Source organism: Branchiostoma floridae, chromosome 3, assembly GCF_000003815.2.
Source record: "Branchiostoma floridae strain S238N-H82 chromosome 3, Bfl_VNyyK, whole genome shotgun sequence".
In the NCBI taxonomy this organism is placed as follows: domain Eukaryota; kingdom Metazoa; phylum Chordata; class Leptocardii; order Amphioxiformes; family Branchiostomatidae; genus Branchiostoma; species Branchiostoma floridae.
In genome coordinates, this window is record NC_049981.1 from 12,529,790 (window position 1) to 12,544,011 (window position 14,222).

Consider the following 14,222-nt stretch of genomic DNA (forward strand, 5'->3'; position numbering starts at 1 on the left):
CTAGACGCTATATAACGGTTATGCAATCTTTTGTTATCCTGACCACTCACCATTACATCGGCAATAATTATATACAACGGTTACTATCACAGTCTGTTGAAAAAAGATAATTCAAGGCCTCTGTAACCACCATAGTGTGTTAACATCTTCAGCAAAAATACCTTGGTGTTGGAATCTTCAGTAAAACTTGCCTGTCAACTTTTCAAACACCTGTGCCCTGTCCGTATAACCTTACGGACAATGACCCTGGTTAGACCACACCTTCTTTTGTGAAGCATGCATGTGTGATCAATCAAGTACCTTGCCCAACCAGACCAAAACACCACAGACCATAGGCACGCAACCAGACGTTACTTTTCTTGGTTACGCTCGTCTCTCTACCATATGGAGCTGTGACAAAGATAGGGGCTACCTGAAGCAAGGCTCACTTGTTCATGAACTCAGCAGAGACAACATGGCGAACTGTTCGGACGAGGTGCCGTTCTCAGCAGACATTCTAGCGTGTAGGTATTATATTTCATGATTTTGTCCTTGGATGTTGTGGGGAGGGGGGCGTGTATAATGCAAGACATTTTGGTTGGGTGTTTGTAATTGTTCATTGTTTATCATAGTAAAAATACATTTAGGATCCATTGCTTTAAAGTTGAGTGTTATACGAGCTGCTTTGTATGGGCGTTAAATGTAAGAATGTCTAAAACGTGCCTGGTGTTCAAAATACATGTGAAATAAGACCTTAAAGAAAAATAGGCTGAATCTGTAACATTTTACCAAATTTAGAAGGTCAGTAGTTACTAGCGAGTGCTCCCTGCTATCGTTATTATAGACCTAGTCTGAAGGCCGTGTCAACAAAGAGGGTATTTGTATTCAGAATAGTTATAAATTGATGGTTGCGTAAATAAACGTTTGTAACGTGTTCTAATTTACTGCAGAAAAGACGGTTGTGGGCAGGCAGTATAATGAACTTTAAGTTAAGGACCTGATACAACATCGTTAAAAAGACTTAGCTTAAATAGAGGCTGAATACATCAATTATAGATAAACAGCGTTTATCCGGATAAGGCGTTGTCAAGAGAACAATGGTTGGCTGTCGGCTAATACCTTGAGGAATTCTGTAGTCCGTGTATCGCGTGTATACGTAGTCCAGTGGTGGGTAACCCTGCCTCTGGACCAAGAGGTTGGTGGTTCGAATCCCGACTGTGTCACTCACCCGACATGCACGCTACTGGAAAGGGTCGCGATCCCTGGGATGGGGAGTTAAACCATGGTCCACTGTCATTGCATTTGTCAAAAAGAGCTAGAGGGAATTTCCCCGTACAATGAACATGTAAATGCTGTACGTAGAATAACATTATTAGATGAAAGTTCTTTGCCGTGTATGTCTTTTCTGTCATGACCAGTGGAAGAATATAAACGCCAGTGCGCCTTTATCGGGGGGGTAACCTATATCCGTTGTGTTTTTATGCAGGGTATTAACGAATATTAAGTCAACAAACTGTGTTTCAAATTGCAGTTATTTTCAAAATATTGCACCGTCCTACGACTTGATATCCCTAAACACAGGGTCATCTAATAAATGATGAAGGTGAACTAGCGTTATCTCTTAAGTGAGGCAAACTTATCACATCACATTTTTTCCTCTTCCTCCGCAGTGGCGGGAAGAGACCTAACCGTACGCGCCCTCCTCAGCACTGCGACCGTGTGTTTCGCGTTAACGTTCGGCCTGTACGCGGAGGAGTGTTACTCCCTCAACAAACGTGTTCCGGACCCACTGCGGAGGAACAAGCTACTCATCGTGCTGGGGCTATTTCCAGTTGAGTCAATCGTTTTAGAAATCTTTTAAACATATAGTTTTTCAGCTTTATCGGTTAAGTCATACCCATGTAGTTTCAGTGTCATTCTGTATGTAAAAGTGCATTTGTTTTCCACTCCGAAAGTTACAAGTTTTCATTCAATACTGGCATTCTAAATTTTGCAGCGTTTTTGTCGTTTCTTTTTGTGCAGGGACTTGTGCAGTTGTGAGTAGATCATTGGCAATCATTTGCACAATTTGTGATTTGGGGCGGACATACCCATTGAAGGCAACGTTACATAAAGCTGCATGCCTTTATGTTTTTGGTAACGTAGCGTGAAGAACAATTGACCTGTAAGTAATTAGGGCATTGGAGGTAATGCTCGTAAGGTTATTCACCACAATATTATGTCATTCTCCTGCCACGACTCCACAAATTAGTTTATAACGCCTTTTTCATAAATATTTGTGTGTTTATATTATACCTAAACTTTTCAGATGTTCAGTATGACGTCATTGGTGACCTTGTGGGTGCCAAGGGCAAGCCTTTACTCCAACTTCTTATCAACGGGGTAAATATCAAACATAACATCACAAGGACGAAAGTAGTTGGTTGGCTGTTAATAATTGATTGACGTATGAGTCATACGATAAACTATGCTGTAGTAAGAACAGGAAAATGACCCAATTTGTCGTTCGGTTAGTTGGCTTGTTCGTTGACCGGCCAATGATATTAGGTCTTCAGAATTGTATTTTACATCAGGCATCAAATTCTACTGTATAATTATTTTACGGATCACCATTTATCAAGTACGTGAAATAAAATTCACAGTGGAAAACTGTCTCTTAAGAAAATGTACCGTCATAGCAATGATTCATGATGATGAATATCTCTTGTAAATGTTTCTTTTTACTTGTAATATTAAAGTATTCAAATATAGGTGATATATGCATAATCCCTTTTGTAAAGGGTAAAATAGGGTGGATGAGAAGCTAGCCTGTGTTATACAATCTCTCGCTAGGGGTTGATTGGGCCTGGCCCGAGAAAGGGCTAGTATAAGCGTGATTTAGCCATATCTACATGCAAGACGAGAGACCCCTTCACACAGAACATATTTTCCGCAGGTACCTGTCAGTGTCCATGCTGGTGTTCTTCAGTCTGCTAACGGACTATCATGGCGGGAAAAAGCTCCTGCTGGAGGAGATGTCGGAAACTGACATCAAGTTCAACACGCCACCTTGCTGCTGTTGTTGTCTCTGCATCCCCAAGTCTAAGCTAACCAGGTATGCATTTAGTGGGCCTATCCGTGAAAGGAATTTGCTAGCTTCAGTACACGGTCTTGTTACCTCTGGAAAGAATGTTCACCTCTAGCGGGGGTACTAATTTTGTTTGTGTATGTGTGTGTGTTTGTACATATAACTCAAAATCATTTTCGTGGATCTGAATAAACTTTGCATTAGGATAGTTTGTGGTTTTTGGCCTCCTATCTAGTATTTTCAGGTACTGCAGCTTTACAGGCCGAAACCATTTTCCTCAAAGTAGTGTAGTATAGCCACGGAGAGCTGGTTAGCCGACAACAATAAAATGGCGGCGGCGAATGGCCCCTTATAGAAGGGGGATAGTTGGGATTGGCTAAGAGAAGAAGAGAATGGGAGGATCACTAATAACATAATTGTGATGGTTATAGGACTCTGCGTAGAGCTTAGAGTAAATACAAGGCTAGATACCAGGCAATACTTAGGTTACATAATTTCTGTCATCGGTATGCTAATGCTGATCACCGTCTATTTCAGGAAGGGGTACGGGCACCTGCGGATCCTTGTGCTGCAGTACACTATCGTGCGCCCCCTACTGGAATACATCGGAGATGTAGCCGGGGCCGACGGGACACTGAACGATGCTCAGGTGTGAGACTTGATACTATCTGTACTTTTTGAAACGAGACTAAAACTAGATACATAATTTTTCTACCGACACCGCTGTTTTCTTCAGGACAGAATGACCCACTTACATCTGACACTTAACCATAAGGACACGTGGCGTCTGATTTTCCAATGTTTTCTTTTTTTCTCCAGATCTCAGTCCAGGGTGCGTTCGTGTGGCTGACCCCACTGTTTTCTTCAGGACAGAATGACCCACTTACATCTGACACTTAACCATAAGGACACGTGGCGTCTGATTTTCCAATGTTTTCTTTTTTCTCCAGATCTCAGTCCAGGGTGCGTTCGTGTGGCTGACCATACTGCGGCTGTTGTCCACCTTGGTGTGCATGTACGGCTGCATGGTGATCTACCAGAACGTCAGGGAGATGGAGAAATTTCAACACGTCAACATCAGGCCCAAATTTATGATGTAAGACTTTAGTCAGCTTATTAGCATCACCATTGGTTATGGCCATGATTAGTCGCGGTTGGCTGGGTGATTATCATACCCTTTCAATATCTCATATCTTATTACTTAGTCAATGAAATGAGCGATCTACTGCATACTAATATGACGTCATGTGCAGATTAGAACACGTGATTCGCTGGGTAGACCATGGCGTCCCCCGTCTCTTTACATTCTTTGTATCAAGACGTGAGTTGAATGATTGATCAGACGGTCATATTGCACTATTCCGTTACAGAGTACAGCTGGTGCTGCTGATCTCTAACATGCAAACGGCTCTCCTGTCCATCTTGTCGACTGCAGGCGCCATACCGTGTAACCCTGACACCCTCTTCCCTGTGAGAAGCAGGGCTAACGGTAACGATCTCTCATGATATTTGAGGTGATCCCTAGTATCCGCTAGTAGCTAGCATAGTCTTCAGAAAATAAAGATTTGCTGGGAAGTATGGAAATGTTCGTGTTTTAGTGTACTTATTTAGGGACGAATTTCAACTTTATGTAGGCACGGTTATACCTTAAGAAATGTCACATATCAACATGGTACTTACGATGTATTCATTTTTTCTTATTTATCACCTTCTATGCAGCTCTGAACCATTTGCTCGTCGTCTTTGAGATGTTGTTGCTAGGGCTTCTCGCTAGGCGGCTCTACCTACAAGAATACGCCACCCTGCAGAGGGGCGGAAACCACACTCCCACCGCCACCGAGGGAGTCACTAACCCCGCCATGGAAGCTGAGAACGGGGAAGTCCAAACAGACGATGTAAAGGCACAAGGGGTGAATATCACGTTTGTGTGAAGATCTGGGTGATAGCATACGGCAATATAAGGTCATACCGGTTTGAGAAATGCTGTCCTTGAAAGCAATATTGTATATGTTCTCCTCTAACTGCAACGATAACGTATCTTTAGAACTAACTTTTGGCCTGGTCACCGGAAAAACATATATGTTTCTTGGTCCTCCTGCATGTTATCTTTAACCACTACATGCATTGGTATATGATTTGATGTCTTTATTTTCCAAAATCAATTTAACTTCGTGGTTTTAAAGCTTCTGGTTTTAAATTTCTGGAATTTCTTGCTTGTGGACAGACTCTAAAATACTAAAAAGTGGAAACTTTTTCGTACTTTTCTATCATTTTCTTAATTTCCTATCATTATTACCAAGTTGAAATTGTTCCTGACAGTCTGGTGTGTGACCTCCAGTGACCCCTCTGCCAGTGTGCGCCTTCGGAGCAAGCTGGACAGTCCGGTTCAACGGAATCACCTCTGATAAACTATAGACTTCAAACGTAGGAATTGATTGAAGAAAAAAGTATGGCTTTGATGGAGTTTGGCAGAGATTGTGTTTGTCTGGCTGTGTATATAAGATAGAGGAGAGAATTAACCATGTTGTAAAAATGCATCTATACCAGAAGACAGGAAAGTACCATTAGGTCATTCTCCTGCGCAAAGCCTTGTCCTTGGTCTTTTCATGTACAGTATAACGTGGGGCGGCTCTGGTAAACTTGGCTGGCGTTTTCACATTTGTGAGAGTGGTCTATAGCCAGTTGTCAGCCAATCGGAGAATCGCATTAATGTTTTAGGTAAAATCGATTCTCTGATTGGCAGACATCTGGTTAGAGGCCACGCCCACAAAAAAGTGGAAACCTCGGTTTAGTAGAGCCTACCCAATGCATACAGCACAGGCCGCGACCGAGGCTCTAGTAGTGTGCACTAGAAGAACCATGGTCTTGATAATTTATTCGTATGGGTCCTGGTACATTTACGCCAGCCAGGCGAATCAGATATCTTTCATTAAAACTAGTGCTAGGGTATTACCTCATTTGCAACACTACATGTTTATATCAAAAAGTAGTTCAATGAAAATTTATATTATGTCATTATAAAGGAGTTAGGTATGGAGGGAAATGTATGTTAGGACTTTTAGTATTGCATAGCAGTATAACCTGTAATAAAGACCACCACAAGGAGCTATGTTTACTACGCATTCGGAAACCAAACTGGTGTACATTTGTTATGTATAGGATGAACTACTGTCAATATAGTTTGTACCCTGTAGCTTTCTTTTACATCATATAGAACAAAATATTTTTATCATGTACTATATGATGACCTCAACGAGAGGTTTGATGGTTGTATCCGGAAAACGTATCTTATAACTGTGTCTACAAACCAGTGTATGTTAGTGTATATGTCGAATTCATTGCATCTTCCGTATGGTTGGCTAAGTGGTATTTGGTGATTTGGATATCCTTTTTTTCAGATGTGATGAACTGGACGAACAGAAAGTAAAAATGTCGGTACCTGCGCAACCAGTTACCTTTAAGTTATGACATTATATTTCATATTTTCTGTTCTTTATTACTTTCTTTGCTTGTTTTTAAATAAAACCAATGACATTAAAACTATCAGAACGTTATTCATAACCGCCTATAGCACCGCCCAAGTAAGCTACTCGATATACCTTTACTACGTACTATGTACATGTACTAACTAGTACTAATCAACCATTAACAGAGCTTAAAGCGAGAGAAATACAAAATGTTCCACCCATATCTAATTACTTGCTTATATGCCTGTTGTCCATTCTTGGTCGGAAGCGAAAATTTGTATGTAGTTGATTAAATGCAATTATATATATATATATAAAACATTTGTAGTTAATGTTAACACAATTAAAAAGGTTGCCATGACCTGCCATTTCATCCTCCTGAAAAACGTCGCTATTTTATACCCTCTGTACTAAATTATCCCTGCGTTTTATTGACATTTCAAGTATCATATAACCCAGAGGCATATAATACAAATAGCAACATAATTGTATCCAAGTTATCATCATGATGGCTGTAAACTCAAGCTGTCTATTCTAGCCTTTTTCCGTGCCTGTTCAATACTACTGGGGACCACGGCATTCAAGCAAAAGATCACGCCAACAAGGACACCTATGACACCTAGAATGCCCAGCAGTATGACCCACCAATTGTTCTGAAAAACATGAGAAAGATTTGATTATGACAACAAAGCTTATTAAAACGTTCTCATCAGATGCGTAATTCTTTGAGTATATGATTTACTCTTTGGTATTTGAGCCACGTTAACAGATTAGCATAGTAGTCAAAATTTCTCTTAAGGTTATGGTAATATAATCTTTAAACACCTAAACAAACAACGCTGTTAAGCGCAATCGTGTTCTTACCTTAACCCATTCCGTCCCCTCATCAGTTAGCAAGAGCCGTTTTATCCTAGCCAGGGGACCGTCAATGTCCACTTCGCGACATTTTCGCAAGGCGTCGCAGTAGCCCTTGTTGTTGTCACACGGACTGCCAACGGGTTTGAGGATTGTTCTTGCTGTGTAAGGCTTACAGGAACCTGGTTGTCCTAGAGACAAAAGATGACGTGATCATGTAGTAAACTGACGATCAAGAACATCCGCTGCAGTACCAAAGCTAAGAAACCCATTATCGAAGTACGCGCAACTTTCGTTTCCCCAACATTTACCAACTTATAGCTACCAAATTACCGAATATCATGAACATTTATTTTTATCTTCTCGAGTTATGCTGTTTACATACATAAACAAACACTCATCCACAGCCACTCCTCCATAGCAACCAAAAATATAGCCTCCACCAGTAGTAAAGAAAGTGGCGCACACCTGGCTGTTGGCAGCAGACCTGACAGAGATCCTTGACGTTACTTCCGTCTGCCTTTAACGTGCACTGACAACTCTCCATGTTATCTAGGTCACAGATAGAACCAACACACTCCTGGTCGGTGGGACGAAAAAAACAAACAATACGTTTGTTGCATGGTAGCCACCCGTTCTGCTATTACTACATAAACTTGCAAGTGGTAGCTCTTGGTATCAAAACAATAATTGTTCTAAGTCTGGGGAACAAACATGCAGTTTAAGTCGTTTGAACGTTGCTCAAGGGGAACATCCCAAATGACATTGTACGTTTTCGGCTATTGACATATAAGAATAATGAGTCGACATTGCAGTGACTAAAGTAGCAACAAAAATTACAGCAATAAGAAAAATGTTCGATGATTTAAAGTATAAGGCTTTGCTTTTGTTTGATGTTAACATGTTCAACCATTCCGTTCACTTTTGTGAAAAAGCTCAATAAATATGCTATGTATGTCTGTATTAACGGCTTATTTTCAAAAGTAACGGATATAGGTCACCCCGCAGATTAAGGTCAACTAGCGTTGATGATGTTCTGCATAAAAAGTTTATGAAGGTTAACTTACACCGCCCACGCATGTATTTGAGCCCTCTGCGCACGATCCAGACTTGTTCGCAGGCTTCGGACAGTCGGCGGAAATACCCGAACAGCTTGCCGACAGCGCGCACTCGGTCTCCTTCGTGCAGACCTCGGACGCGGAGCGATACGAGCAAGTCTCCGGGTTGCAACACGGTCCTTCACTTGGACTAATTGAGAATTTGGACAAATAAAGCTTAAGTTTGTTATTGATTCTCTTGTCGTTAAAATGTTCACAAGTACACAAAGTACACAATGTACATCAGCCTTTGATATTTGTATGTGCCATATTACAAAAGTTTTTTTTCTTTGAAGAAGACCTTTATTGTACATTTTTACAAAGGCAAAACATGTATATGAAAGTATCACAGATCTAGTCTAACACAGATGTTCCGCTTCTTCTCGCTTCTTGGTAACGGTGAAAATGTGGGACTAGAACTCACCTACAAGTGGCCCCTTGTTTCCTAGTGCAGCCTACCCCAATGACGCCAGGGGTCGCTCCGTTACAGCACCTGTCGCCAATCCGATCACAGACATCCTGGAAGCCACAGTCACACTCCTCTCCTTCTTCAACTATACCATTACCACACAGGGTAGCTTGTTCGACTGAAAATGTATACAAAAACCAAGGATAAAAGCTCCTTGCAAAAACGTAGTTTACAAGGTATAAAATTATGGTGTTCAACACCAAAGACACATGTTCAACTGTGCATTTGGATAGTGTTCAGCACCAAGGACAGGTATGTTCACGTATATGTGGATTGTGTTCAGCACCAAGGACAGGCATGTTCACTTGTGTGTGAATTGTGTTCAGCACCAAGGACAGGTATGTTCACCTGTGTGTGAATTGTGTTCAGCACCAAGGACAGGCATGTTTACCAGTGTGTAGATAGTGGTCAGCACTACGGACAGGCAATGTTCATTTGTATATAGAGGACGTCCAGAACCAAGAAGAGGCATGTTCACTTCTGAAACGAAACAATTTGCTCCGAAGTATTTACCTTCAAAGCATCTGAAGGCTCTAGCAGCTACAGTAAGTGACATCCTGTCCACGCTACAGCGGGACATCTTGCTGTTGTTGGGGCGGTCTCCTGAAGTGGCTTGCGCAAACATGATGTAGTTCCCGTCAAAACCACCAGGTGTGCACATTGGCGGGTCGTGCTGTAAGGGAGTAAAACACGTGTCTAGCTATGTTAAATGAAACAAAAGTAAGCATAATACTTGCTATATATTGACTTTTTCTCATCAACAGTAACTTTTTCTCCGTTCAATGTAACGATTTTATCTTAGTAAGTTTTGCCACATATCATGTACAGCTTTCATTGCGGCTATTTGTCGGCCTCTTTTGCTTATGGTATGCTTTATTCTGGTTGCATATTGTTCTAATCTTATTCACTTTTTAGGCTTGATGACAGAAACTTTGTGAAATAAGAAGTGATGTATCGCGGTACAATCAGAAGACAGTGCATGGTAAGCCATAAAAAGCCCTAGCCACGAAGCCTCGAATGGAGGCTACAGATACGCATGTTTTGATGACGTCATACAGACTTATCTGTGACGCACAGGATGACATCAGACAAACTTAACAGTGACGCACGTGATGACGTCAGTCATAAAATGTACTTACCGGTGACCCCCAGCTGTGTCCAATTTCGTGTGCGAAGGTGATGTGTGAGACCTTGGTGGGGATGTGGTTACCGAACAACTGTACTGTCACTAGCCCCGTGTTCCGTGACTGGAAAATCCCAGCATAACTCAGATGGCTACAGAAGAAGGATGGAGAGATTCAGAGATGTGTCACTGGTTCACATCTATGCACGGGGTCACGTATAAAAATTTGTGCGCTCCAATAGGCAATGTTGATTTGATTATGTACCCAAAACTGATGCTAGCGTGCAAATAAAAAAAAATTGGCAAATAAAAGAGTTGCCTCCAATATGAAATGGTCTGGAAGGTTGAACAAATGACAAACTTTGAGTATTGAGTACTGAACAATAGATTCTTCATTTTCGTTTCATGATTCTTCTTCTTTGACCTTGGAATTGACGTTGACATAATTACGTACATGTTTTCAGGTGTATATTTTCGTCTACAGGATGTATTTGATGTATTTTGTACAATTTAAAGCATGGTCAAAAACTTTAATTTTTAATTTTTGGATACTGTACTGCCGAAAATTGATGCGCGCGCAGATGTCCTCCATAAAATCAAATTAACATGACCTTACCTAGAACATATGGCCCCTGTCCAGGCTATCCCTAGAGTCCCTTCAAAGTCCCTGTCTGTAAAGCCATAAGCCAGGCAGTAGTCGTTGTGGTTCATGTTGGAGATGTGGTCTAAGTATGCCTCCGCGCCAATGAAGTCCTCCCGAAATGGGTTGTCCGGGTAGACTTTATCCTCAGTAGTGTTGATCTGGGATCAGAGGGAAATAGAAAGAACACTGAAAGCTGATTAGATACATAGTTATTCTGAAACCTGTACCCAAAATATAAGTTGTCGCAGAAATAACAGAAACATGCTTTTGATAACTGTTAGGCTGGTATGACAAGATGGTTGAAGGTGTGTCGATGCCGATTACCGAATAGAAAACTAATAGAAATATCATTAGCTAATTAGATCATCAACGTTTCGCCAGAATTCAAGTATGTTGAATCACATAATACTACATGCATGTTTTTAAGTGTAGAAATTGAAATATACGTAATGTAGTACATGTTACATATATTGTTTAGAATATTGCATAGATCATTTTGCATTCCATACGAGAATACAAGAACGAACATTTTGTACAATAATTCTATATATTCTTTTTAGAGCTTATCTTCTAAGGGACCAACTATAGTTTGCCTGCGTTTCATAGTTATAATCAAGTCTTTATCTCTAAGTTGTTTTCGATGTTGCGTTGTTTTTAGGACCCACCTTTAGTCTAGAGACGGTTACACCGTACCCCGTCCTCCCATCCAACTCCAGCGGGCGGTAGATCAGGTTAGCCGCCTTCACGTGAGCGGCTATCTGGGCAACGGTCGCCTCCCAAGTTCTGTACTTCCTGTATAAAAAAGACATAGAAACTGTGTAAATACTAGAAAAATACTTGCAGCGTCTTGATCTGGGTTAGAAGGGTACCCATGGAAGAGTAAAGAGAACTTCAACACAAATGTACATTATTATTTGCAATAGAAGAAATAAAACAATGAATTGACGAAAACTTACTCGAAGAACTTGTGGTCCGCCATGATGAAGATAGGGCACGTGTTTTTGTCGCCAGGAGCACGCCGATGTCTCTGATGAGGCGGAGAGTACTTCTTCTTTTCATGCAACAAATCAGTGCCGTCCTTATCCTTGGGTACAGATAACAAGAAAGCAAAATGCAAATGATTTAAACCGACAGACAAAAACTTACAAAACACAAATATTCTGTAGGGAACAATGCAATAACATTGCACAGGAGTAATGATCTGCTCAACCCTATAAGAGACAGTATCTATAAATTGACTTTGTTTTTCACTTTGACGATGGTAGGTATCGACTTCCGAGCACCTTTGACCCATTCATGACGTCACACATCCACAGGATCACTGCGCGTCAAGTGAGTCAAAGTTCTTATGAAAAGGATGAAGAAGAATTAAATTACGATGTATGAATTAAGAAGTATGAATCGTGCCAGCACAGATGAGGATTTATTCTATATTTTTCATGAGTTTTACTTTACATGAAAAACAAATACTTTTGATACCAACCTCTTCTGATTGGTCGTGTGGCTCAATAACAACATGGTCTTCGTGTACCCCACACCGGGCCTTGTGTCCATGAGGAGCAGGGTCTATCACATCCTGAGCCTTGTACATGACCGAGTGGAAGTCCTGTGTACTGTTGAAGTAACGTTCCGCAGGCTCGATGTAGTAATCATCGTCAGACGTGTAGACAAACCCCTCAAACCGTCCGGCTATGATGCTGCCGTGGCAAACACTTTTCGGATCACCTGTTCATCAGAGAAATGTTAACGTCATATGAGATGAAAACTAGTATTTATACCCTGTGTTGCCAATGATATGGAATTTTTCGATTTTACACGGTGTATATATCAAATACATCATAATCTGGACCACTTTAAATGCTTAGTTAGAATCGGCAATTTAGTATGCTCAATGTGACATGTTATCTATGAGATAGAAAAAATCATTCGCAACTTCAAGAAACATAATCATTCAGTTTCATTAAGTTGTTGATAAGTAGAGGGGCATAGATTGTATCTCGAGAAATAACGTTCAGTTTGGACGTCACACACAAGTTATGCACAGTAAGTGGAAACTAGGTTTGATCCAATCACAACAAGACGGACGTCCCCTTCTTCGACATCTGAATTCTTTAACATGCCTTGTTCTTATCTTGGATCTGTAAGCTCCAGAACGCTCGAACGCCTACCGGTACAATCTGCTCATGTTCGAATCGGTCCAGCATCTGGTCCACTGATTTTTTCAGGTCCGGTTTTTTGGACCGGTCCAACATAGAAACGGTCTTGTACTGGTACACCGCACTAGTACCCACCCCTAATGTGACCCATTATGCCGCACTTACCAACGACATGTCCTGAGTAGATATGTGACAGGTCCATCTGCTGGATCCCGCCTGTCGTCTCCAGCTGAAAGTCCCTGCTGAACATACTGTTGTCTTTGCTCATCTGGAGATGGAAGTCCCTAAAACAGAACAAACATTTCTCCGTTGAACAAACGTTTCTCCGTTTGATGGGTAATTACAATTCAAGATTGACATTATATTGGCACAGCAATCTTCACCTATTTTGAATTGATTTCCATGTACATGACCACTGTACATAAGGACTTGAAAAATGATAATGACCACTATACATAGGATTATTGATACTTGGGTCAACTGGAAAACAATCATCAAGTGAGTACCAAAACGTGAAGACAATGCAGAAGTGGTCACTATTTCAAATCTGACTGAATATGTCAGATGTAACTGAAAAATACATGTTACTTGATACGTACGATCTTACACAGTTTGAACGTACTTTAAATTGCGGCTCTGCGACTACATAAAAACGTAGGGAAAGCACATGAAATAGTTTTTATTTCTGATCGTACCTTCCATGAGCGAAGAAGGCCAGATGGACCCGGCTTTCCTCCGGTAGAACGGCTCTCCTTGCCCGCTGGTGTTTGGCATGTAACCTGTCCGTGTCGTACCGTAACCCCTCAAAATGTGTCACAAACTGGTTCAACTGCTCACCTGGTAACAAGAGTACAAACATATGGGGTACGGAAAGTAAGGAATAGTCTTCTAATAATATATGCTACGAGCTTACCTGTACTGTTAAAACTGACGTACCGTTTTCGATGTTTGTCCGGTTGTTGGTCCAAAAACATTTGTTGCTGAATGGGCCGTACAAATCTTACGTTTATCTCAGGCTATACATCTAAGTATACATAGATACTTAGACACTAGGGCTTATACATGATGAATACGTCTAGTGACCTTTACTAAAGTGATCTGTAGACCAGGTGCACCACACCGTTTGTCGGGATGAATACTAAACCCATGTTTAGCTCTATGCTACGTTAGCCCTTAGCGGAAGTGCGAGTCTTTGTAGGACCTGCTGAACAGGTGTCATTGTAAACGACTTACACGATGTTCACATGGTTGTTGGGGAACGCTCGTTATAACCTACAGCTATATACTTTGCCAAAATACACAACCGTAAATGGTAACGAAAAACAGGAAGTGGGAACCGTGCCAGCACAGACAACCTACCCTGACG

At 41.2% G+C, this 14,222-nt stretch overlaps 2 protein-coding genes across 4 annotated transcripts; one reads left to right on the top strand and one right to left on the bottom strand.

Moving 5' to 3' along the window:
• Window positions 1-114: 114 nt before the first annotated feature.
• LOC118412072 (organic solute transporter subunit alpha-like) lies at window positions 115-6,407 on the top strand. 3 transcript variants are annotated; one of them, XM_035814694.1, is made up of 9 exons: window positions 115-503; window positions 1,650-1,810; window positions 2,288-2,361; window positions 2,915-3,073; window positions 3,584-3,695; window positions 3,997-4,142; window positions 4,417-4,535; window positions 4,766-4,956; window positions 5,366-6,407. In XM_035814694.1, exons 1-9 carry the CDS (start codon window positions 281-283, stop codon window positions 5,375-5,377), a joined length of 1,197 nt encoding a protein of 398 aa, XP_035670587.1. In that variant the 5' UTR covers window positions 115-280; the 3' UTR covers window positions 5,378-6,407. The 3 variants fall into 3 exon arrangements, with proteins under 3 accessions (XP_035670587.1, XP_035670588.1, XP_035670586.1); XM_035814695.1 differs by having other exon boundaries at window positions 5,385-6,407; XM_035814693.1 differs by having other exon boundaries at window positions 116-503; window positions 4,766-6,407.
• Window positions 6,408-6,564: 157 nt separating this feature from the next.
• Window positions 6,565-13,693, bottom strand: LOC118412071 (disintegrin and metalloproteinase domain-containing protein 10-like; the record flags this gene model as incomplete). Its single annotated transcript, XM_035814691.1, is given in 13 exon segments — window positions 6,565-7,166; window positions 7,378-7,559; window positions 7,837-7,948; window positions 8,436-8,616; window positions 8,890-9,052; window positions 9,448-9,607; window positions 10,074-10,209; window positions 10,674-10,858; window positions 11,366-11,492; window positions 11,657-11,784; window positions 12,184-12,425; window positions 13,022-13,140; window positions 13,552-13,693. Coding segments are annotated over 13 exon segments (2,027 nt in total), but the record flags the coding sequence as incomplete, so codon positions are not given.
• Window positions 13,694-14,222: the final 529 nt, after the last annotated feature.

What these genes read in the sequence shown, in the direction of transcription:
- LOC118412072 (XM_035814693.1), top strand. Translation starts at nt 281, where the DNA reads ATGTGTGATCAATCAAGTACCTTGCCCAACCAGACCAAAACACCACAG. An exon ending in CCCAAGTCTAAGCTAACCAG is followed by an intron (nt 3,074 to 3,583) that starts GTATGCATTTAG and finishes CGTCTATTTCAG; the next exon opens with GAAGGGGTACGGGCACCTGC. An exon ending in ATCAGGCCCAAATTTATGAT is followed by an intron (nt 4,143 to 4,416) that starts GTAAGACTTTAG and finishes ATTCCGTTACAG; the next exon opens with AGTACAGCTGGTGCTGCTGA.